At 35.3% G+C, this 26,195-nt stretch overlaps 1 protein-coding gene across 9 annotated transcripts in view; it reads left to right on the forward strand.

Annotated features, from left to right (window-relative positions):
* Positions 1 to 26,195, forward strand: part of SYTL2 (synaptotagmin like 2) — a 260,784-nt gene that overhangs the window by 61,128 nt on the left and 173,461 nt on the right. For all 9 annotated transcript variants that reach the window (XM_053708648.1, XM_053708653.1, XM_053708651.1 and 6 more), the window contains exon 2: positions 24,639 to 25,059. In XM_053708648.1, coding sequence (XP_053564623.1) covers positions 24,959 to 25,059 — 101 coding nt within the window. In that variant the 5' untranslated portion in view covers positions 24,639 to 24,958. The remainder of the gene's footprint in view (positions 1 to 24,638; positions 25,060 to 26,195) is intronic.

The following is a 26,195-nucleotide window of genomic DNA, read 5'->3' on the forward strand; positions in this document are numbered from 1 at the left end:
TGAAGAGTCTTTGGAAAAGAGAGTCCATTTTTTCTTTCACTTTTTCCTTTTGTTCTAACAGCTTCTGTCTAGGGGTCTCAATCGCATTCTTTATACCCTCTTGTATCAGTTTAGATGGATATCCTCTCCTCACAAAAGCATCCCCAATCTCATTCAGCCTTTTACATGCCAGACCTTCATCCGATACCATGCACCTTATGTGCAAAAACTGACTTTTTGGCAAAGAACGAGTGAGAGTGGGGGGATGTGCACTATTATAATGTAGTAAGTTATTGCAGTCTGTCTCCTTTCTATACAGGTCTACCGATAAACTATTCCCAAATGTATACACCTTGGTATCTAAAAAATGTATACTTTCTTCGCTATGGACAAGTTTGAATTTGATATTCAAGGTAGCACTATTTAAATTCTCAAAAAACTTTTCCAGGGTTCCAATGTCGCCCAACCACAACCCGAACACGTCATCAATATAGCGCCACCATGTGGCGCCATATTTAGCAAACAAAGGGTGGCTATATATCACATGTTCTTCAAAAAAATTCATACAAATATTCACATATGTGGGGGCGACATTGGACCCATGGCTGTGCCCTGGAGCTGTAGAAAATACTCATCCTGGAAAAGAAAATAATTACATCTGAGTACAATGCCCAATAATTCCAGAATAAACTGTCTCTGCATCTCACTTATTCCTGTATCATTACAGAGCATCCTATTAACAGCCCCAATTCCTGCCTCATGGGTGATGGGTGTGTATAAACTTACCACATCCATACTATACAAGATGCCCTTACCCTCACTCAGATCCAGGCCTTGTATTTTATTCAAAAAATCACCTGTGTCCCCTATATGGGAATTTGATTCTACAAATGGTCTCAAATATTTATCCAAGAAGATGAGTATTTTCTACAGCTCCAGGGCACAGCCATGGGTTCCAATATCGCCCCCACATATGCGAATATTTTTATAAATGTTTTTGAAGAACATGTGGTTTATAGCCACCCTTTGTTTGTTTAAAATGGCGCCACATGGTGGCGCTATATTGATGACGTGTTCGGGTTGTGGTTGGGCGACATTGGAACCCTGGAAAAGTTTTTTGAGGATTTAAATAGTGCTACCTTGAATATCAAATTCAAACTTGTCCATAGCGAAGAAAGTATAAAAATTTTTAGATACCAAGGTGTATAAATCTGGGAATAGTTTATCGGTAGACCTGTATAGAAAGGAGACAGACTGCAATAACTTACTACATTTATAATAGTTCACATTCCCCCCCCCCCACTCTCACTCGTTCTTTGCCAAAAAGTCAGTTTTTGCGTGTAAGGCGCATAGTATCGGATGAAGGTCTGGCATGTAAAAGGCTGAATGAGATTGGGGATGCTTTTGTGAGGCGAGGATATCCAGCTAAACTGATACAAGAGGGTATAAAGAATGTGATGGAGACCCCTAGACAGAAGCTGTTAGAACAAAAGGAAAAAGTGAAAGAAAAAATGGATAGAATGGTTTTTGTTAGTCAGTTCTCTCCACTTAGTGGTAAGGTACAGGGAATTATTCGGAAACATTGGAATATACTGAGTAATTGTAACCCTGATGTGAAGGAGTTCCAGGAATTTCCCATGCCAGCATACAAGAGGTGCAAAAATCTGAAAGATACTCTTGTAAGGGCTGATATAGGCCCAGGTAAGAAAAAGGTGCAGGGTTATATTGGTAAAAAGAATAATGGATGTTTTCCTGCCTCAATTGTACCAACTGTAATAATATGTTGTGGGGTCCTACATTTACCCACCCATGTACTGGGAAAAAGTTTTGTATTAGGGGGTATTTTACCTGTAATACAGAATATGCTGTGTACCTAATCAAATGCCCGTGTGGGTGGGGTTATGTAGGAGAGACCACCCGCAAGGTGCGTGAGAGAATGAATCGGCACAAAAGCAGTGTAAGGACGGGCATATTGGATGCTGGACATAGCCTCAGTTAAATAAGGTTTCAAATAATAGATCATGTAGAGAAGCCTGGGGGGGGGGGAATAGGGAGAAGAGTCTAAAACAGAGAGAACTTTATTGGATTTATACATTCGGTACTATGTGGCCAGGTCGTATGAATAGAGAAATGGATTGGAGTGTTTTTTAAATAATCATCCCTTTAATTCTTGTATATATATGAACTTAACAGTTATGATATACGGGTTTAGAACCTGCTATATGATGTATGATTACTGGATTACCTTGTTATGTGTTAATTTATTGCCTATGATGAGATAAGAGGATATATAATATCTGTCTAAGAGGGTATGTGCACACTAGGGGGAGCTAAAAAGGGTGAGATGTAGATAGGTATGGACAGGTGTTTTCCTGATTAGGTGGGAGGGGTTATAGGTATATTAAGTGTGTTTGTATCAGTGTGATTTTATACATGATTAAGGACATTTGTCCGAAACGTAACTTTGTGGCTTAAATAAATCCTTTTATACGATGCTGCTGCATTCTGCATTTTTACTGTTTATGGTGGGGTTTTGGTATAGACCCTAGCAGTTTGCACGGATTGACTCCACTGAGTGCTGAACAGCTATTTTTGGATTTTCATCTTCAACTTGACCTTCACAATCACTAAAAAAGAAAAGTCATAAACTGGCCAGAAATACAGCCCCTAATTGAGAAGCAAATGGTATTAAAAATTTACATTTAACAGGAAACCTGAGCAATGCTGTGTCTCTCTTTCTAGTTGTAGTTTACTGTATTGTTAGGGCAACATCGTTTACAGCCAAATTGGGGACTTCTCTAGTGGTAGCATAGGGTTGCCACCTCGGCCATGTTTTCCTGGACACTTATGAGTTACACATGCTGCAGGGTACGAAGGGCGGAACATGTATTATGCCTTTGGACATCACATGAATAGTGCTGATTAACCGCACAATACATGTTCCTCCTTGTAGCATTCGTAACTCCATAAGTGTCCAGGAAAACTTGGCAGAGGTAGCAACCCTAAGATAGCAACATATTTTTCACAGGTTACGTACTCTAGAAAAGCTTTGGGAGGGAGTGCAATCTGCCACACCCAGAAGATGCATCCACTAACTACTTAGCCCTCAATACTGATGATGGAAAATTTGTTGCTATAATTCGGATTATCCTAAGTTATGAAGGTATAATCTAGATTTTATTAAAGACACCGAGACGAGTATTTTGCATTCTCTTTTTTTACTACTTAAATGCAGTTTTTAAAGTATACATAATAAATACAACTAACTGTCAAATTTTGAAAAGGACACAGTAAAACAAATAACAGATCAGTGACCAATAGGAATGGAGAACTGATTAAACTAAAACAACATAGCCAATCAGGTTGATAATGAGTCCTATAAACTGTCCAATATACAGTAACACATCCTCTTTCTTTGCAACTGAAGAAGGAAACAAAAAGTCCATCATGAAGAAATAGCTCCAGACAGAAAGGTAACAGATACCAATGAAGAGTAGAAACTTGAGGAGAAGAATCATCCATGAGGAAATATCCGTCTTATCTGGAAGGATTGAAGAACAACTGGAAGACTGTACAAGATGGGGAAAACTTGATTGAAGTTTCGTCTTTTCACAGAGATGCGAAGGAACAAAACCACTTAGGAGAATATCCTTATTATTGATTGGTAACTGAAACAAATATACAATCCATATTAGTAATATAATAAAACAAATAAAGGGTGGGAAAATATAACAATATAAAACAGAGGAGGGAAAATACTCGTCTCTGTGTCTTTAATAAAATCTAGATTATACCTTCATAATTTAGGATAATCCCAATTTTATTACAAGACCAGAGACTCATATTTTGCTAGTTTAAAGCAACTAACAAAATAAATTAAGCGAGGCATGTTCAATGGGTTTAAAATAAAATTGTTTAAAAAAATAGAATCAGAAGACCAGTCAGCTGCATCCAAAATTTGTTGAAGGGTGGCAGCTTTCAAAAATGTTTTAGAAGCGGCTGATCCTCTAACAGAGTGAGCGGAAAAAGATATATCAATGCCAGCTTCACTCATAACCCATTTAACCCACCTGGCTATAGAAGTAGAGGATACAGGATAATGACAAAAGTTGATTGGAAGCAGAAGTACGAAAAGAAGAAGTTCTGCGTTCATACTCTTTGAGACATACAACCACACAAAGGAGAGGTTCAGAAGGTAAGTAAGGATAGAATATCGAAGTTGAAAAAGATTTAGTTCTCTTAGAGATGAAGAAAGTAACACCTCCAGGAGTAAAATGTTTAGAATTAAAATGCAAAGCTCTGACATCAGAAACTCTACGAAAAGAAATTAAACACAAAAGGGTAGCTAATTTAGCAGTAAGTTGTTTCAAGGATAAAAATTAATTTGAAGGCCAAGATTTAAAAAGGGAAAATATAAGATCAACATCCCAAAAGGAAGAATATTTAGGAGCCGGAGGTCTTTTAAGTTTAATTGCTTTCATTAATTTGCAAATTAAAGGATGTTGACCCACAGGAAAATTATTAATAAAAGAATGTTTAGCCGAAATGGCAGATCTAGAAACATTGATGGTTCTGTAAGCTAATCCTGAATCAAAAAGTGATGTAAGGAAATTAATGATATAAATTATATCAATTGAAAGGGGATCCAAACTTCTTTCCACACACCAGCCAGACCATCTGGCCCATGCGGGAAAAATAGCATTTTTTGGTCCCGGGGGCCAATGAGTCTTTAAGGAGTTCCTGAGCTTGTTGTGATAAACCTTGGAGAGATGAAGATTGCCCGAAATTGACCATGCTATGAGACGAAGAGATCCTTGAAGGATAAGATCGTGAGGATGACCTTCTGGATCTGACAAGAGTAGGGGAAAAACAGGAAGAAGAACAGGATGGTTGACAGACAATTCTAGAAGAGATGGGTACCAGGGTTGAGATGGCCAAAGGGGAGTGATTAGGAGAATTGAAAGGAGATCCCGACGGACTACTGATATGGTTCTCTGAATCATAGAGAATGGGGGAAACGCATAAGCTGTCCAAAGAGGCCAGGGGTGGAGAAATGCATCGATCGCCAACGCCTCCGGATCTGGACGCCAACTGAAATAAGGACGAATCTGGTAATTCAGTCTAAAAGCGAACAAATCCATCAAAAAGGGACCTCTGAAAGATTGAAGCGAATGGAAAAACTTGATGATGAAGTTTCCAATCGCTGGAATCTGTCAGATATCGAGAACCTCAATCTGCCGTGACATTGGATAAACCTGGAATATATTCCGCTTTGACAGAAATATTTCTGTCCAAGCAAAGATGAATGAATTCTTTTGTAATAATCGATAAATCTCTCGATTTTGTACCAACGAGGCGATTCAAATAACTAACTGCAGAAATATTGTCCATTCTGAGAAAAATGGACACATACAAAGAATTTTTGACAAAACTCTTGACTGCAAAAGAGCCTGCCAAAAGTTCTAAGCAGTTGATATGAAAACGTTTTTCTCCTGTAATTGAGGGACCACAACAAGCTCCCCAACCAGAACGACTGGCATCGGATTCTATGATTAGATCCGGAGATTTTCCAAAAATGGCTCTCCCGTTCCAAGCTTCTATATGGGATAGCCACCATGAAAGTTCCTCTTTGGCTTCTGTAGAAAGAGGAATTAAGTGGGAATATGAAAGACCTTTCTGAAGATGAAAATTTTTTAAATGTTGAAGTTCCCTGTAATGCAGAGGAGCAGGGAAAATAGCCTGAATAGAGGATGAAAGTAACCCAACTATTCTGGCTATAGTCCTGATGGGAACCAAAGATAAAGAAAGAGTTTTTTAAATTTCTTTCTTGATATTCACAATTTAGTCTCTGGGTAGGCTTAGTGTAGACTTCAATGTGTCTATTTGGAAACCTAAAAAGGTTAGAGATTTGGTTGGAGAAAGAACAGACTTCTCTTTGTTGACTAAGAAACCTAAATTTTCTAGAATGAAAATAGTAAGTTGGAGTTGAGATTTTAAAATGACAGAGTTTTGATTCATAATCAAAATATCATCTAAATAGATGATGAGACGAACACCTCGAAGGTGAAGCCAGGTAATTATAGGTTTCATTAATTTGGTGAAAATCAAAGGAGCTGAAGATAGACCGAAAGGCATACAAGTGAAACTCCAAGTTTTTCCTTCCCAAACAAAAGTGAGAAATCTCCTGTGTTCTTGAGCTACTGGAACAGTGAGATAAGCATCTGTTAGATCTAATCTGACTAAAAAATCGTTGTCTAGAAGGCAATCTCTGAGGAGGTGAATACCTTCCATTTTAAAATGTTGATAAACCAAAAAGTTGTTTAGAGATCTTAAATTTTATAACTGGGCGAAATTGACCATTTTTCTTTTTTTACAAGAAAAAGATTGCTGAGAAAACAGTTTTGAAGATTTGAAGCTGGTTCTATTGCTTGTTTTGCTTAAAGGTTTGAAATTTCGTTTTGAACTAAAATTCTGTCTGAAACTGAAAATTTTATTGGAAGAGAATTTTGAACTGGAGGAGAAATAAAATCTATAAAAAGACCTGAAACAGTGAGAAGAACCCATTGATCTGTAGTGATCAGATTCCAGTTGTGTATGAAAAGAGATAATCTGCCTCCTACTATGTTTTGGGAAGAAATTTGAGAGGGAAGAAAAGAAAGATTTACCTTGAGGGAAGCAAGATCTTTGCCTCGAACGCTGAATCCTTGGGTTCCAAAATCTTCCTCTGGATGAAAAGAAGCCTGAGGAGACTGGATTCTGATATTGTCTTTGGTTGTGGAATTTCTGATTGGCAAATTGAGACCTGTTTGTGAATGAAGCACGTCCGGGAAAGCGGCCTCTACCTTTCCCAGCCTGTTCAGAAAAACGATCCTGGTGAAAGATCTTTTTCATTGATGTTCTCACTTTATTTAGATTGGAGAACATATTTACATAACTGTTTAATTCCTTTATAAAAGTATCTCCGAATAAAAGGCCATTTGTATCGGTATGAATCTCATTTATTGCAAAATCACACACCCTGGGGTCAATTCTTCTAAGAATATTGCGTCTGCGTTCAGTGTATATAGCAGAATTGGCGTTCCCTAAAAATGAGAGCATTCTCTGAAGCCATTCTCTGACAATGACCGGGTCTAACAAAGAATTATCATATATAGCTTGTTCCGATAAGTCAAAAAGTTTTGCTAAGGGGCCAATGGTGTCTAACATTTTGTCCTGACAAATTTTCCATGCCCTGTCCATCCCTTTCTTTAATTTAAAACCTGGGGACCCTATAAATTTTAGAATTTTTGGATCAACTTCAGGGGTAGTACTTGCATTGTTTGGGAGAATTGGTCTAGGGCATTCTGCCCTCATTTTGTTTCTAGAATCCCTTTTTAAGGGTTGGCGAAGCTGGAAATCAATAAATTCTGTGATGTCAGATGAAGGGCACCATTCCGCAGACCTAGGGTGGTGCAAATCATCCGCATCAAACCTAGGATTTCCTAGGCAATCAAAAAATTTTACTTTTTTAGAATCCAAATGTTTGGATTCCTTCAGACATTTTTTGGATTATTTAAACTTCGGAGAAGCCGAAGAATCTTCTGATGAGGAATGAGAAAAATATATGTCAGATTTAACCGAATCTATAGAAGAATCGGAATTAACTTCTGTATCAGAGCAAACTTCAACATTATCATCATCATTGGCCAAAGCCTCTCCCATAAGTGACCTCTTGGGAGTAGAGGAAATAGCAGGTGTTTTCCTTCCTTTCCTGCAAGGAACAGCAGAGCCAGATGCAAGCTGGCGAGATTTCTTTACCAATTTCTTACTTGCTTTTATACCACTTGAAATTGGTCTTTTTCTTTTAATAGCCTTTTTTGAAGATTTATCAATTAAAAATGTTATTTTTTCCAGCATTGAATTCATGGAAGTATCAATCATTTTTTGTACACTCTCACAATTAAGTGAAGGGTTAATGTCTGAAGATTGAGACATGTTGAATAAAAAATATATAATTATTATTATTATTATTATTATACTTTATTTATTAAGCGCCAACATATTCCGCAGCGCTGTCCATGGATACAATTCATTTAAATGAAACAATACAAGACTTGTAAGATACAGGACAAAATTTACAAACACATACAGGAGGGATTGAGGGCCCTATTCCCGTGGGAACTTACAATCTAGAAGGGTAGGAGGTTGAGAAACAGGAGGTAAGGACTTCAAGATTGAGAAAGATGTTAATGCAGAATTAGATGAAGGAAATATTAGGTAAGTGAAATTAATTTATTATTGAGTTGGGTGGTAGGCTTCCCTGAACAGAAAAGTCTTCAGGGAGCATTTAAAGGAAGAAAGATTAGGGCAAAGCCTGACAGCACGAGGGAGAGTGTTCCAGAGGGTAGGTGCTGCACAACAGAAGTCCTGCAGTCTAGCATGAGAGGAGGTGATAGTTGCGGATGCAAGGAGCAGGTCATTGTTGGATCTTAGTGGACGGGCTGGAGTATACTTGTGTATTAGAGAGGATAGGTAGAGGGGAGCGGCGTTGGTCAGAGTTTTGTATGTAAGGGTGAGAATTTTGAATTTAATTCTGCTGTGAATGGGGAGCTAATGAAGGGACTCACAGAGAGGTGCAGCAGATACAGATCGACTGGAAAGGTGGATCAGCCTGGCAGAGGCATTTAGGATGGATTGAAGGGGGGAGAGGCGGGAAAGAGGAAGGCCATCGAGTAGGTTGTTGCAGTAGTCAAGTCGGAAGATAACAAGGGAGTGGATTATTTGCTTTGTGGTGTCAGCGCTCAGAAAATTAATATTAATATTTAAATTAATTAAATATTATAATGTTATAAAACTATAATAAAATATAGAATATTAGATTTAAATACTAGGAATATCTAATGATAGATAAATATATATAGAAATGACCCCAAAGTTATGTAATAAAACAATGAAAATTGAGAAATATATTTTTTAAATTGTAATAAATTAATTTAACACCAGATGGAGACAAAACCTTGCAAAAAAAATCTGTTTAGCAAGGTAACCGGAATAATAGTAACAGATCCGGATCGCAACAAAGTATTTGACCGCACAATAACGGCAAACAGCTGTTATGAGGAAAGAGGGTGGGAAAACACAGCTGACAACTACGCAGTAGAAGGGGAATTATTGCGCATCGAAGCCGACAGCCACAAGATGGATGTCGGTAACAGCGCAGAGAGGGTAAAGGAAACGATCAGACATAAAACCAGGAAGGGGACAAAGCGAAGGTAATAAAAACGGAAAAAAAGGGTGAAAGCAAAGGGGAAAAACAGAATTAACCAACTATTATTAAATATAATAAATAACCAACAATTTTTTTTTTATTATAAACGAAATGTAAACAGAAAATAAAACGTAGTAATTATAGAAACAATAACAAAGAAAAAAATGAATGAAAAAGGAAATAAATATAATACTACAAAATTATGTTTATTAGCACAGAGCACAATACTTATCTTTTCCTAAAGCAGTAAAAGAAAGAAGATGTGTTACTGTATATTGGACAGTTTATAGGACTCATTATCAACCTGATTGGCTATGTTGTTTTAGTTTAATCAGTTCTCCATTCCTATTGGTCACTGATCTGTTATTTGTTTTACTGTCTCCTTTTCAAATTTTGACAGTTAGTTGTATTTATTATGTATACTTTAAAGGGATACTAACCCCTCATTTTTTCTTTCATGATTCAGATAGAGCATGCAATTTTAAGCAACTTTCTAATTTACTCCTATTATCAATTTTTCTTTGTTCTCATATTATCTTGAATTGAAAAAGCAGTAATAAAAGGTTAGGAGCCGGCCCATTTTTTAGTTCAGCACCTTGGTAGAGCTGCTGATTGGTTTGCTACATTTAGCCACAAATCAGCAAGTTCTACCCATGTGCTGAACAAAAAATGGTCTGGCTCTAAAGCTTGCAGTACTGCTTTTTCAAATCAAGATAGCATGAGAACAAAGAAAAATTGATAATAGGAGTAAATTAGAAAGGTGCTTAAAATCTCATGCTCTATCTGAATCATGAAATAAAAAAATTGGGTTTAGTATCCCTTTAAAAACTGCATTTAAGTAGTAAAGAAAGAGAATGCAAAATATGAGTCTCTGGTCTTGTAATAAAATTCAAGATGTAAATTTACCTGAAGATACCTGAGAAGGCCACAATAACTGCCTCCCTGTTGGCTCAGAGTGGTCTGGATGAAAGGTGAACCTATCTTAAAGGGACAGTAAACACTTTGTAATTACAAGCCATTTCTGTTGTGTTGCTGTAAAATACCAAAACAGTCTTAGTGTTTTTAACATTATATAAAAGTGTTTTTAAACATTATATAAAAATCTCAAGACATTTACTGTCCTTTAAGGGACAAAATCTAGAGACACTCACACTTTATCACTGCTGGCAAAAACCCTCCTCTACTTTATACTCTTCCTTGTAAAACTTTTAAACATATTTCATCCAAAATTTTAAAGCGTGCCGTCTTATTGCACAATGAAACAGTGTGAATGATTTTCATCTGCAGAAAATCTTCTCAAAGGTATACCTTAAAGGGACATGATTCAGAGAGCATGCAATTTTAAATAACTTTCCCTATATACTTCTAGTATCTAATTTGTTTTGTTCTTTTGGTACCCTTTGTTGAAAAGCATACCTAGGTAGGATCTTGACCTGCTGATTGGCGACTGCACATATATGCCTCATGTTATTGGCTCCCCCATGTGCATTGCTGTTTCTTCAAATAAGGATACCAAGAGAATTAAAGGGACAGTCAACACCAGAATTTTTGTTGTTTTAAAAGATAGATAATCCCTTAATTACCAATTCCCCAGTTTTGCATAACCAACAGTTATAATTATACACGTTTTACCTCTGTGATTACCTCGTATCTAAGCCTCAGCAGACTACCCCCTTATTTCAGTTCTTTTGTCAGACTTGCATTTAAGCCAATCAGAGCTGTCTCCATGGTAAATTCACGTGCATGAGCTTAATGTTATCTATATGAAACACATGAACTAATGCCCTCTAGTGGTGAAAAACTATCAAAATGCATTTAGATTAGAGGCATAGGTTTAGCTTTCAACTATGTATACCAAGAGAACAAAGCAAAATTGGTGATAAAAGTAAATTGGAAAGTTGTTTAAAATGACATGCCCTAGCTGAATCATGAAAGTTTTTTTTGGACTTGACTGTCCCTTTAAGCAAATTAGATAATAGAAGTGAATTGGAAAAAAAATGTATTTTCTATCTGAATCATGAAAGAAAAATTGGGATTTTATTTCCCTTTAAAGATATCTTTTAAAAACTGTTGCACACAGTTAAACAATGTGAAATACTTCTAATTTCTAATTTCGGACAAATTTGTCAGTGTGATTTTCAAGTGATTATAATCCCAAAAGGGATTCAGCTGATTTAAAAGGCCTCAGCGGCAAATACGTTTTCAACTAAAAATCTCCAAAAAACATGTTTTTGTTTGTTAAAGGACCATTAACTTTAGAGAATTGCATAACGAACACGTGCATTAAAAAAAGACAATGAAATGACACTTACTTGAATCTTAAACTAGCAATCTAAGCAGTAGATGTTTACTGATATTTCAAAATTTATTTCAGTTTATCGGCACCCTGTATCATGTGATCAGCCAATCACAGACTAATATAAATATGTATATACAATTTCATAATGGAAGGACACTAAAAAGTCTCTTAAAATTATCTGCTCTATCATAATCATGAAAGTTTAATTTTCACTTTAGTTTATATTTAAGATCGTTATAGGGATCAAAAATAGGAATTGAAACTAAACAAATATAATAGTCATTTGTCCCCTTTAAAGATTACTGTACAGGTGTTTGGATTGATCCCTTTGTACTGTGTGTAAGGACAATAATCATTTATATGTATAAATTTACCTTTTATCTTCTAAAACCATCTTTATAAGTGGTAAACAACCTCAATGCAATCTTTATATGGGCATGAGGAGTATAATAGGCAGGTTTGCTCAAGTTTTCATTAAAGTGACATTGTACACTAATTTGTCTTTGCATAAATGTTTTGTAGATGATGCATTTACATAGCCCATACAGTTTTTTGGGGGTTTTTTTTGTGGTTTTTTTTTTTTAAATGTATAGTTTTGCTTATTTTAACATTGTGCTAATTTTGAGTCTCCTAATCAAGTCCCAAAGTTTTAGATGTATACTGTCAGTATATGGCCGGGTTATAACACAATATATTTAATAATTATTCTTTAAAATAAACCCTTAATCAATATGCATATATTAGAAACCATAAAATTAATATAAATTCCTGAATTCTTTTTTATTAGTTGATATCTATAAACGCATTGAAATATATTTGTAGGAACAAGAGTATGAGTCAATACTATACACGTTTAAAACTATTAAAATATGCTATGCAAAGTTCATAAAAGTTTACCTTTAAAATTAGCCTTATTCACAATTGTATTTCATTCAATTAACACAATGAGATTCTAATATATTCAGCTACTAACATTCAAGCAATGCACTCAGCTATTTAGCTACCATTGATTCTAATACAATTCTAATTAGGACACTAATTAGGACACTAAAAGTACATATATATTATTATATATTCTTAATGTAAACAGTTACCTTAAATGTCCATTTTTTTAAACTTTAACAAATTCTTAGTTACTTATAATTAAAACCAATTCTAAGATATATAATATATATATATATATATATATATATATATATATATATATATATATATATATATATATTGCAAAGATAAACAACTTAAAATTTAGGATTAGTTTAAAATATACAGGCTATGAATATAAGCTAAAATACAAACTGCTCTCTTTAATCTATTACTTACAATTTGACTATGGTCTTATCAATTATCTTTGTTTAAAATATAAAAAAAAAAATTAGAACAACCATACATCACCAGTTTGAACCAAATTGTAGTTCAATCTCCCAAAAGCTTCTTTGTTTATCCAATTCGCCTCAGAATACCAAAATTGAGTTTTTGCATGTGGAAAAGAAGGTAGCTATTATGCCTTTTGTAACTGTATGTTCATCAGGAAAGGGAATCATCACGTTTTGATCCAAGATTTATAATACACAAAATAAACATGGCCATTCCTTTTGAAACAATTTAAATGCTATCTTAATTAGGAGAAGCGTATCTTATGTCCGATCTAAAACCTGGAGTATATAGCTATATAGATTGACCATCTCTTATTGAAGTTTTTGCCTTTGAAATGATTTAAATGTTATCTTTTAATTTAAGCTATAAAACTCTGCTCTTTCTCAAAATCACTTTTACAACATTCCTTTTTAAGTGACTTTGTGACCCATCCTGTGTGATCACAGCAGTGGGGGAGGATTGAATATGGGTTTCAATTCAATTTTAATGTTTTATGAATGAATCGTTTGGTGCTGATAGGCCAAATATATATAATATAATATATATATATATATATATATATATATATATATATATATATGTAATTACTCTTCACCTATACCTTGACAATACTGATGTATACAAATTCCTGCTTGCTCCTGTTTGTGTAAAGGGTCTTTTCATATGCGGGAAAGGTGGATTGTCTGCTCTTTTTGCCCAGCCTGACCTCAACAGTGCTAAACTGACAGCTTCTAAGTACGTTTTTTTTTTTTTTAAAAAAAAGGTTTTATACTAGATTTTTATATCAGTATCTGTGCATATTCTTCTTTATAGTGGTGTATATTACATGCGGTTATAATAAAATTTGTGTATACTGTCCCTTTCACATTTTAATATTTAAAAAGTAATTTTTAAATGATATATACGTTTATTATTTATTTTGTCCCCCTTTTCGTGTAATTCCATTCTGAAAGGCTGAGCTTTTCAGTTCCTGTTAGAAATGAAAGTGCAGAACACTGTTATATACCAAACAGCCAATGGCTGCACACTCTAGTGACCTATTTATAACTGTCCCTAATTGGCAACAGCAGAGAAGTTACAACATGGCAGCTCCCATTGCTGTATTGTCAAAAACATCACAAACCTTCTGAGTCATTTTGAGGTTGATAACTCCCATGATATATTATCTCTATTCCCCCACAACGGCACCATTAATGGCCAATGATGGCTTTGATCACAGAAAGTTAAAATAGGTTTATGGAGACCATGTGTGTAATAATAAATGTAATTTACTAAGTATACACAGGTGTTGATATTTTTTATTGTTATATGTATTTTTGGTGTGTTTTTACATTTAATTGATGATCACAGACTGTATATGTTTTTTATTTTATTAGTGGCATTTAAAAAGGCTGTTGTTGGCATGGGCAGCACAATCTTGTTTTAGGTCTGAGCATGCCTTTATCAGTGACCAATGTGGGTTTTAATTTGTGGGTGTTGAACATTTATCAAGTGCTTTTGGCTGTTGAATGTGATGTTTCGATATTTAGTCGATATCTTGTGGTCTGGTGAATTGAAGTCAGTGTTGTCTATGTATTGTATGGGTGAAATTTATGAAATAAAACTTAACTGTGATCATTCTGATGATGAAAAAGATGTATTGTACAAATAGCAGATTAAAATGATAGACAAGAAGGCTATTGGCTTGTCTTTGCATGGCACAGGGTGTGTGTTGGAATGTGCAGACAAGGAACTCTAGAGGGAGAACTTGGATAGATAAAATTATTTTTATAGTATTAGTAAAAATGAACGCAGTGCCTCTTTTTATTAAATATAATTATCTTTTATTTGTAAAGTGCTGCCAAATTCCGTAATGCTGGAATAACCTTCTAATTATCTTTATTATTATCATTTATCTCTTAATCATGTTCCATCTAGTGACCGTTTCAAAATATCACATGGGTGAGCCAATCACATAAGGCAGCTATATGGAGCCACCAATCAGCAACTACTGAACTTATTTAGATATGCTTTTCTACAACGGATACCAAGAGAACGAAGCAAATTAGATAATTGAAGTAAATTGGAAAGTTGTTTAAAATTGCAAGCTCTTTCTAAATCATGAGAGAGAAAAATGGGGTTTAATGTCCCTTTAACATTAATACAGCAGTATCGATGGTGCATAAACATATTTTCAGCAATATAATTTAAATACATAATTTATTTTTTTATAACCCAATTTTTATATGCATGAAATGAGTTTTTGGAGACAAATATCCTTTAAACCAATGACTTTATGTTGGAGTTAAGAATGTTCTATCTGGGTATCCTGTTGCTAGAAGGTTTTCTCACTAGGAACTCATATTTAAATGTGCTTATATGTAAAGCTGATAGTATTGTGTCCATAACCCCTTAACTGTTAGGGATTTGTCACATATCTTCCCACCTTCCTGGTTTCCTCGTGCTGGTCTGAAATGTTTCCAGCAAGACCTGTTCCATGTTGATCCACTCTCTTTTGTTTCCTGATTTTATTGTACATAACATGAATCATCCATCTTAGCTTAAAGGGACATAAATGCAAACATGAAAATATTTTTATGTGTGTTAGCTTTCATATAAATGTGTTTTTTTAACTATGCAAATGGATTAAGCACATAGTTAAAGCCTGCTCTTGAGCAGCAATGCCCTACTCTAGTAAGCCAATGGCAAGAGTCTTACATGCTTAGCCACCAATCACCAGCTACTAGTGTATTGCTACTCCTAAGCCTACCTAGGTGTGTTTTTCAACAAAGGACACCAAGAGAACAAATTACATTTGATATTACAAGTAAATGGATAAATCTTAAAATTGCTCTGTGTGAGTCATGAAAGTTTATGTTTTATGTTTTCTTATAAGTGGTGCTCTGATGACGCGCTTAGCGTGTGCATGTGTAAGCTAATCATCTAATTATTATTATTAGCTAGTGGCTGAATATCTAATATAGTTAGTGAAATTTAGTGCCATACAAAAAACTGCAATAAGCACTGTACTTATGTGTATTGTTCATATAAAGTTATTAATAAAATCATTTGTTTTAACCGTTAAAGGGACATGAAACGCAAAATATTTCTTTCATGATTCAAATAGAGAATACAATTTAAAAACAAAAAAATCTAATTTGCTTCTTTCTCACGTTTTTGGTTTTGCTGAAGAGATATCTAGATAGGTAGCTTGCACTGGAGAACTACATGACAGGAAATAGTGCTGCCATCTAGTGCTCTTGCTGATGTATAACATTAGTACTACATGACAGGAAATAGTGCTGCCATCTAGTGCTCCTGCTAATGTATAACATTAGTACTACATGACAGGAAATAGTGCTGCCATCTAGTGCTCTTGCTTATGTATAACATTAGTACTACATGACAGGAACTAGTGCTGCCCTCTAGTGCTCTTGCTTATGTATAACATTAGTACTACATGACAGGAAATAGTGCTGCCATCTAGTGCTCCTGCTAATGTATAACATTAGTACTACATGACAGGAAATAGTGCTGCCATCTAGTGCTCTTGCTTATGTATAACATTAGTACTACATGACAGGAAATAGTGCTGCCATCTAGTGCTCTTGCTGATGTATAACATTAGTACTACATGACAGGAAATAGTGCAGCCCTCTAGTGCTCTTGCTAATGTATAACATTAGTACTAAATGACAGTAAATAGTGCTGCCATCTAGTGCTCATGCTAATGTATAACATTAGTACTACATGACAGGAAATAGTACTGCCATCTAGTGCTCATGCTAATGTATAACATTAGTACTACATGACAGGAAATAGTGCTGCCCTCTAGTGCTCTTGCAAATGTATAACATTAGTACTACATGACAGGAAATAGTGCTGCTGTCTAGTGCTCTTGCTAATGTATAATATTAGTACTAAATGACAGGAAATAGTGCTGCCATCTAGTGCTCTTGCTGATGTATAACATTAGTACTACATGACAGGAAATAGTGCTGCCATCTAGTGCTCTTGCTGATGTATAACATTAGTACTACATGACAGGAAATAGTGCTGCCATCTAGTGCTCTTGCTGATGTATAACATTAGTACTACATGACAGGAAATAGTGCTGCCATCTAGTGATCCTGCTAATGTATAACATTAGTACTACATGACAGGAAATAGTGCTGCCCTCTAGTGCTCTTGCAAATGTATAACATTAGTACTACATGACAGGAAATAGTGCTGCCATCTAGTGCTCTTGCTAATGTATAATATTAGTACTACATGACAGGAAATAGTGCTGCCCTCTAGTGCTCTTGCAAATGTATAACATTAGTACTACATGACAGGAAATAGTGCTGCCATCTAGTGCTCTTGCTAATGTATAACATTAGTACTACATGACAGGAAATAGTGCTGCCATCTAGTGCTCTTGCTAATGTATAACATTAGTACTACATGACAGGAAATAGTGCTGCCATCTAGTGCTCTTGCTAATGTATAACATTAGTACTACATGACAGGAAATAGTGCTGCCATCTAGTGCTCTTGCTAATGTATAACATTAGTACTACATGACAGGAAATAGTGCTGCCATCTAGTGCTCTTGCTTATGTATAACATTAATACTACATGACAGGAAATAGTGCTGCCCTCTAGTGCTCTTGCTTATGTATAACATTAGTACTACATGACAGGAAATAGTGGAGCCATCTAGTGCTCTTGCTGATGTATAACATTAGTACTACATGACAGGAAATAGTGCTGCCATCTAGTGCTCTTGCTGATGTATAACATTAGTACTACATGACAGGAAATAGTGGAGCCATCTAGTGCTCTTGCTGATGTATACCATTAGTACTACATGACAGGAAATAGTGCTGCCATCTAGTGCTCTTGCTTATGTATAACATTAGTACTACATGACAGGAAATAGTGCTGCTATCTAGTGCTCTTGCTAATGTATAACATTAGTACTACATGACAGGAAATAGTGCTGCCATCTAGTGCTCTTGCTGATGTATAACATTAGTACTACATGACAGGAAATAGTGCAGCCCTCTAGTGCTCTTGCTGATGTATAACATTAGTACTACATGACAGGAAATAGTGCTGCCATCTAGTGCTCTTGCTGATGTATAACATTAGTACTACATGACAGGAAATAGTGCTGCCATCTAGTGCTCTTGCTAATGTATAACATTAGTACTACATGACAGGAAATAGTGCTGCCATCTAGTGCTCTTGCTGATGTATAACATTAGTACTACATGACAGGAAATAGTGCTGCCATCTAGTGCTCTTGCTTATGTATAACATTAGTACTACATGACAGGAAATAGTGCTGCCATCTAGTGCTCTTGCTTATGTATAACATTAGTACTACATGACAGGAAATAGTGCTGCCATCTAGTGCTCTTGCTAATGTATAACATTAGTACTACATGACATGAAATAGTGCTGCCATCTAGTGCTCTTGCAAATGTATAACATATTAACTCCTTAACCCAATAGGACGTATATGTACATCATGCAGTACTTTGCCTATCGTACCACATGACTTATATATATATATATATATATATATATATACATCCGAGCTGCAGGAAGCTTCAGCGGTCTTGGCTGTAAAGTTAGACGAGAGCTGCAGTTTCTGAGCTCCTGCATTTGGAACCGGAGCACGATTGCTTTCATATGGAACTGGAACACCAGATGCCAGATTGTTACAGACTGTGGCACTGTGTGTGTCACTGTCTGTAAAGATCATGTGCTGGAGCCGGCAGCGCGAGATGTGGGAGGTGGGTGGCCGTGCCTCCACTGCTGGACCACCCACCCACCTTCCCTCACACATCTCGCCAGCAGATAATCATTACAGTGAGTAGGATGTGCCCTACACTGTGAATGGAAATGAAGGGAGAGAGGGATGGATATGGAGCTCACTTCAGAAACAAAGGCACTCACTGGTTAACAAAGTTAAAATTATGCTTTTTATTGAGTAACATTAACATTAAGTTATAACGTTTCGAGGATATTACATCCCCTTTGTCAAATGCATAATACAGCAATAATCTTAGTGCAGATTATTGCTGTATTATGCATTTGACAAAAGGGATGTAATATCCTCGAAACGTTATACTTTTAATGTTAATGTTACTCAATAAAAAGCATATTTTAACTTTAACCAGTGAGTCCCTTCATTTCTTTGGTACTATTTTTTGGATATTATTTAGAGATTGAAATTCTATTCATCAACCTGTATTGTGTCTCTCTCTATACTGCAACCCCATGATTCTGCTTCATATGTTCAACTAATTTAATACCTAAGGCTATATTATAGTTTATTTCATTAAGGAATGTTCTAATTAAAAAATGACATCTAAATTGTTAGAACATGTAATGTTTGCTAATTAACCCCTGACAAAGGGGTTGGCTACATAGGTGAAGTTTGTGATAGTAGTCCTGAGTAAAAGTCGGCCTTTCAGCCAATCAGAAGCCGTGGGCACATGTTGCCTCCAATCACCTGCTGTGTGAGCTGCAACCTTTGTCTGGATTAACTACCCATTAAACTAGGGTCAGTGGTGCAAAAATGATGTGCTTGAGCCAATGCGTTTACTTCACAATGTCCTTTTAAAGTGACATTTTAAATGACTCTCACATTGCTTTTTGCACACCACTACCACCTATTTCAGCAAATGCAAGAAGCTGATGAGGACAGATTTGCATGCGTGCAGGATAAGTCTTCAAGGAACATGAAACGCACAAAAAATTCTTTCATATTTCAGAGAGAGAATACAATTTTGAGCAACTTTCCAATTTACTTCTATTATCTAATTTGCTTTGTTGAAGAAGCAGTAATGCACTTCTGGGAGCTAGCTGAATGCATAGGGTGAGCCAATAAAATCAGGTGTATATGTGCATCCACCAATCAGCAGCTGCTGAGTCTACCTGGGTATCCTTTGTAAAAAAGCATATCAAGAGAACAAAACAAGTGGGATAATATGAGTAAATTGGAAAGTTGCTTCAAATCACTTATTTAGGCTTAAACAAAAAGTGCTTCATTGGAATTAAATATTCAAGCTAAAAACATTTCCTTTATCATATAAATATTATATATCAATTTAATCTTGCATAAAGATAGAGCATACAATTTAAAAAAACTTTCAATTTTACTTTATCTTATTTGCTTTCTTCTCTTGGTATCCCTTGTTGAAAATCATACTAGGTAGGTTCAGAAGCTGCAACGCACTACTGGTTACTATCTGACTGCACATATATTCCTCTTGTCATTGACTCACCCATTGTGCTCAGCTACCTCTCAGTAGTGCATTGTTGCCCTTTCAACAAAGGATACCAAAAGAATGAAGTAAAATTGATTATAGAAGTAACTTGGAAAGTAGTTTAAAAATTTAATTTCCATCAGAATCATGAAAGGAAAAAAAAATGTTTTTATATCCCTTTAAGCTTGTGTCAAAGACCTCCAGAAATAGGGCTTTAGCATTCCTTTAATTCATGGCGCCTAGAATTCATATCTGGTTATTTTTTTTGTTATTGTCCACTTCAACATTTTATATAGACCCTGGATCGTTTATAAAACACTGTGTGGCGTGTACCTTAATATCCTTGCTCTCTTCTAATATGAAATACATTTGTCAAATGCTGTTTTAACCAATTCAGTATGAGTGAGGTGAGTGGTCATCCACTTAGTTTCAGCTGCATTTCCTGATAGTTGCGGTTGTAGTGGCACCACAGAGGATGTGGAATTGCCCGACGACTGAAGCACTTCCTCACTGCTTTGACTGTAGCAGACCGGGGCACCTTCAAATCTCTTATTTTGTCTCACTCACTGTGATGTGCAACCATTCAGCATAAGTGCATTTAGAAATAAAAAGGCTGCTATCACCCTTTTCTAATTCCACCCAGTGCTCATGTTCATTCTAAAGCAACCACCTTGTGCTCATGTTCATTCTAAAGCAACCAGTGCTTGGTGTGTATGCACACTATATATATATTCCTGTCAGTCAGGCTTGTGCACACAAGAGTTCTTGCTAATCAGTGTTTTTTTGTTAATGCATTTGTATTTCAAAACCTGTTTTCAAGTAGTATGCATAGCATTGTCATATTATGTGTCCTGGTAAATTTTTTGAAACACTAGGATTTACCAGCATTAGAAATAATGGCTTCTTCAGTCATGAGATTTAAAACAGGTATGTTAAAAGTACTTTTTTCTTGGCCGTGGTTGCCTTGCTAAACTAAGCAGCTCTGGCCGCCCACATTTTTTTTCTTTTTCTTCAATGAGGTGACATTTCCACCTCTTCGCCAATAGCCATGCTAGCCATAGGCACAGTGCCATACAACTAGCACTGCTATTGGCTGAGAGGTGGAAATGTCACCTCATTTAAAAAAATATGCAGTGGGCGGCAGGAGCCGCTTAGTTTATCAAGGAGGCCCACTGGTAAATAGAGTTTTTGAAATGTTAGGATTTACTATCACTGTTTTTTTGTTGTTTTTTTTTGCTCCTCTGACCATTATAATTGGTGTTTTACAGGAACCCTTTAATTCCTTATGTAATAGTTGTAACTGTTTCTTAGGGGGATTATATGATTTAAAAAATGGAAATTTATTTTTGGATATACCGCCCACAGAACATCACTCTTCTTCAAAGAGGTGATGTTTCCACCTCTAAACCAATAGCTGAGCATGTCAGCTGACATTGTGGCACAGCTAGAGGTGGAAACGTCACCTCATTGGAGAAGAGAGCTGTGCCGTGGGCAGCCTGAGGCGCTGAGTTATCCTATCTGTGCGGCAAGTATATTGCTGAGTTTAGCACCCTTTTTTTTTAGGAAGTGATCACAGAAACTGTTTAATTTTAGTGATGGTAAAGCCTAGTGTTTCTTAAACACTTGGATTTACCATTACTTTAATTATTAAAAAATATACATTATTGTTTGAACACAAATAGTGGTTAAAGGACCATTAAACATAGTAGAATTGCATAATTAACAAAAGAATAATAAAAAGACAAAAGACAATGCAATATCACTTAGCCAATCACAAAATGTATATACTATAAATTCTTGCACATGCTTAGTAGGAGCAAGTGCCTCAGTAAGTGTGCAAATAAAAAGATTGTGCATATTCTGATAATGGAAGTGAATTAGTATTGTAATATCTGTCACTCCCACCCCTCATTAGTTGCTTGTTGTTTATATAGCTGTTAGGAGTACAAACATATTTATATATTCAGTGTACGTGGTGGTTTTAAAGGGCATGATCAGCTATTTCATATTACAAAATAAAAGCAAAGGCATTTAAAGGGACAGTCAAGTCCAAAAAAACATTCATTTTTCAAATAGGGCATGTAATTTTAAACAACTTTCCAATTTACTTTTATCAACAGTTTTGCTTTGTTCTCTTTGTATTCTAGTTGAAAGCAAACCTAGGGAGGCACATATGATAATTTCTAAGCCCTTGAAGGCCACCTCTATTTTATTTACTTTTCACAGCAGGGGAGAGCAAGCTCATGTAGGCCATATAGATAGCATTGTAATCACGCCCGTGGCTAGTGGCAGACACTGCACTAATTGGCTAAAATGCAACTATATGCAAAATAACTAAAAGTCATGTGATTAGGGGCAGTCAGAAGATGCTTAGATACAAGTTAGTCACAGAAGTAAAAAGTGTATTAATATAACCGTGTTGGTTTTGCAAAAAACTGGGGAATGGGTAATAAAGGGATTATCTATCTTTTTAAACAACAAAAATTCTGGTGTTGACTGTCCCTTTAATTAACTACTACACTCCAGCAGGTTTAATGGATCATTGGGAATGTGTTAAAAGGGAAACAATGTATTAACATAACATAAATGTATGAAAAAAAGGTTTATGCAAAATATTTAAACTTTTGCGGAAAATAAATGTTGGTGCACAACTTTTAATACAGATTCAGTGGTCACTCGCTAATAAGGGAACCCAACAGCTGTAATTGTGAAAAAGCACAAGGCTTCAGATGCATGGAAATCAAAAACAAACAAGAAAATTATTAAAGGGACACTGAACCCAAATTTTTTCTTTTGTGATTCAGATAGAGCGTGCAATTATAAGCAACTTTCTAATTTACTCCTATTATCAAATGTTCTTCTTTCTCTTGGTATCTTTTTTTGAAATGCAACAATGTAAGTTTAGATGCCTACCCATTTTTAGTGAACAACCTGGGTTGTTCTTGCTGATTGGTGGATAAATTCACCCACCAATAAACAAGTGCTGTCTAGGGTCTGAACCAAAAAATAACTTAGATGCCTTTTTTTCAAATAAAGATATCAAGACAACGAAGAAAAATTGATAATAGGAGTAAATTAGAAAGTTGCTCTATCTGAATCACAAAAGAAAAAGTGTCCCTTTAAGCATAACACGAGCGCACACACTGCAATATACTCACATGTGCAGAATTTACTTTTGGAAAGACATTTTTTTTTTTTTCTGGTGGGAAAAAAATTGAAAGCAAAGATTTGTTTTGCAATTTTTTAAAGGGACATTGTTCCCAGCTCCAAATGATGTATACATTTATATTATCATGCCAAAGTAAATGTTCTGCAGGTGTACTATTTTGTATTGCATTTGGCAGTTCATAGGCAACTAGTTCTGCCTCTTCAAAATAATCTACACACCCACACAAATCCTTTTACCACTAAATTATACTAATATCAGCACTGTATGCCCTATACGGAGTGCTCCGTAGTGCTGTTTATGACTACAGAGATACAATGCCGGGGGTGTGAAAAACTTCAAAGCAGTAGAATCTAGTGAACATAATATAATGACAAAGCTAACAAGCCTGACAGAATAGAATTCTTCTTTTTAAATAGTGCACGCAATAGTACTTAGCTTTTAATATAAGCATACTGTTAAACTTGCTGACTGCGTCCCTTTAATTTTTATTAGAACTATGCAGGCATGAAAGCTTTCTTGAAGGGATTTGTTTAACCCTTTCACTGTCAGATGAAAATGGTTAAAGGTAAAAATTAGTTGTTAAAGGGACAGTTAAGTTAAAATTAAACTTTCATGAGTCTGATAGGGCATGTCATTTTAAACAACTTTCCAATTTATTTTTATCATCAAATTTGCTTTGCTCTCTTGGTATTTGTTGTGGTAAGCTAAACCTAGGTAGGCTTATAGGCTGATTTCTAAGCCGTTGAACTGCCTCTTATCTTGGAATTTTACAGTTTTTCACAGACACTATTAGTTCATGGTTGTCATATAGATAACATTGTGCTCATTCCTGTGGAGTTATGTAAGAGTCAGCACTGATTGGCTAAAGTGCATGTCTGTCAAAAGAACTAAGATAAAGGGACAGTCTGCAGAGGCTTAGAAACAAGATAATCACAGAGGTAAAAAGTATATTAATATAAATGTGTTAGTTATGCCAAACTGAGGAATGGATAATAAAGGGATTATCTATCTTTTTAAACAATAAAAATTATGGAGTAGACTGTGCCTTTAAGTTCTCAAACCAATACATAAAATTGAAAGCAAAGGAGACAGATGCATAACTTTTACAAATCCCCACAGGAAACTGCTCTCAGTGTATATAAAAAAAATAGTAGTAGTAATAATAATTTGATGTATAATTTACCTAACCCTGATTTTGTAGCCATGTATCCTTAGAAGCTAAGATTATATTCACAATCCTGAGTCTCAGGGTCAAACCTTGAACATTCCCAGGTCTGTTGATTTCCCATATATTAAACTAATTGTATTTTTTTCTCTCTGTAGGTTATGTGCTCATATTTGACTGCTTCAGGCTAAACAAGACATTGCTGGCTAAACACAGCTATCCAGGGCATGTGACCTGAAAAGCCTGAAATGCAGCACCCTCTGGGGAAAAAAATGTTCATGAAAAGTAATGTACAATTCCTCTGCTAATAAGACCAGTCTGGACTCTACAAACAATACACTTCAAGTACCATTACTGTGCCAAAGCACAGACCTGCTCCAGAAAGAATCTATATGAGAACTGATCACTCTGTATATTCAGTGGGGGTTTTTATTCCAGCTTCTTGATTTACTCCTGATATTGATTTGCGGATTTCAAAATGATTGATCTGAGCTTTTTAACGGAAGCTGAGCAGGAGGCTATATTAAAAGTACTCAACAGAGATGCCGAGCTCAAGAAGGCTGAAGACGAGCGCATTCGGTAAGAAACTGGGATATTACGTTGTAGATAATGCATATTTTTAAAGGCTTTAAATGATATTTTTGTGGAATTTAATATTTAGTTTCTATATGTGCACTTATCAATTAGATAAAGCAAAGATTTACTTATTATTATTATTATTATTATTATTATTATTATTATTATTTTTTATAAACCACCAACGTTTTCCGCACTTTGATGAAGATTCCTAGCCTATGTTTTTCCGTGTTATTTGTAGAATTATCATCTATTATTTATAAAGCGTCTACAGTTTCCGCACTTATATGTAGTTACACCAATCTTATGTTTATACGCATTATTTGTAGAGATGGCATCTGAATATGGTGTTTTTCATGTAAGATACCCAGTGATGAGTATTATAAATGAATCTAGTCACTATTTTCAGCTACAAGTATTTCACATAGTAAGTAAGGTCACTTGCTTCAATGATGTCAAAAGCTTATTGTTGCTTTTCTTGAAATTGTGCAATTTTAGCAATTATTTGTTAATGGTTTAACTGGTTACACTCCTATTTCATTGTCAGCAACTTGTTTAGGATACATAGAAAAAAATATCTTTAAATGCAGATGGGTTTTTTCATGTGTATGTAACGTTGTTGTTTTTTCTGTTTGATTCATGTACATATTTTGTCTTTGCTTAGAATTTGTGATTATAAAAAAGGTGGCCCTGATTGCATACAAAAAAAAATATAGCAATGAAAAAAGGTTTTATTCATTTATAAAGTTTGGTATTTTCTAAAACTATTTTAACAACAATTATGCAATATCTAAACAGAACTTTAGTTAAAGTGATCTACAATTTTGCCACAGGCAATGCGTTTCGTTTAAAGTGCTGCGTGTTTATCCCTAGTGTAATTACCATACAAAAGCAATATGTTGTCATTAACCCGTTGGTGGAACTACTGACTGTGAACTCTGCAACTGAGATGCAGAGCAACTGAAAATAGTGTTTATTCCTTCCTTCCTTTTTTTTTTTAATAAAAAAATAACCACAATTCAGCCTTGGTCGTTATTAGCTGAATAAATAAGAGATGCTATTATTTATTTTGTTTTGCCTATTGGTATTTATTTTAGGTTGCTTTGAATTGTACAAACCCTTTATTATACGCCTGGATC

The sequence above is a fragment of the Bombina bombina genome, chromosome 3 (genome assembly GCF_027579735.1).
Source record: "Bombina bombina isolate aBomBom1 chromosome 3, aBomBom1.pri, whole genome shotgun sequence".
NCBI lineage: Eukaryota > Metazoa > Chordata > Amphibia > Anura > Bombinatoridae > Bombina > Bombina bombina.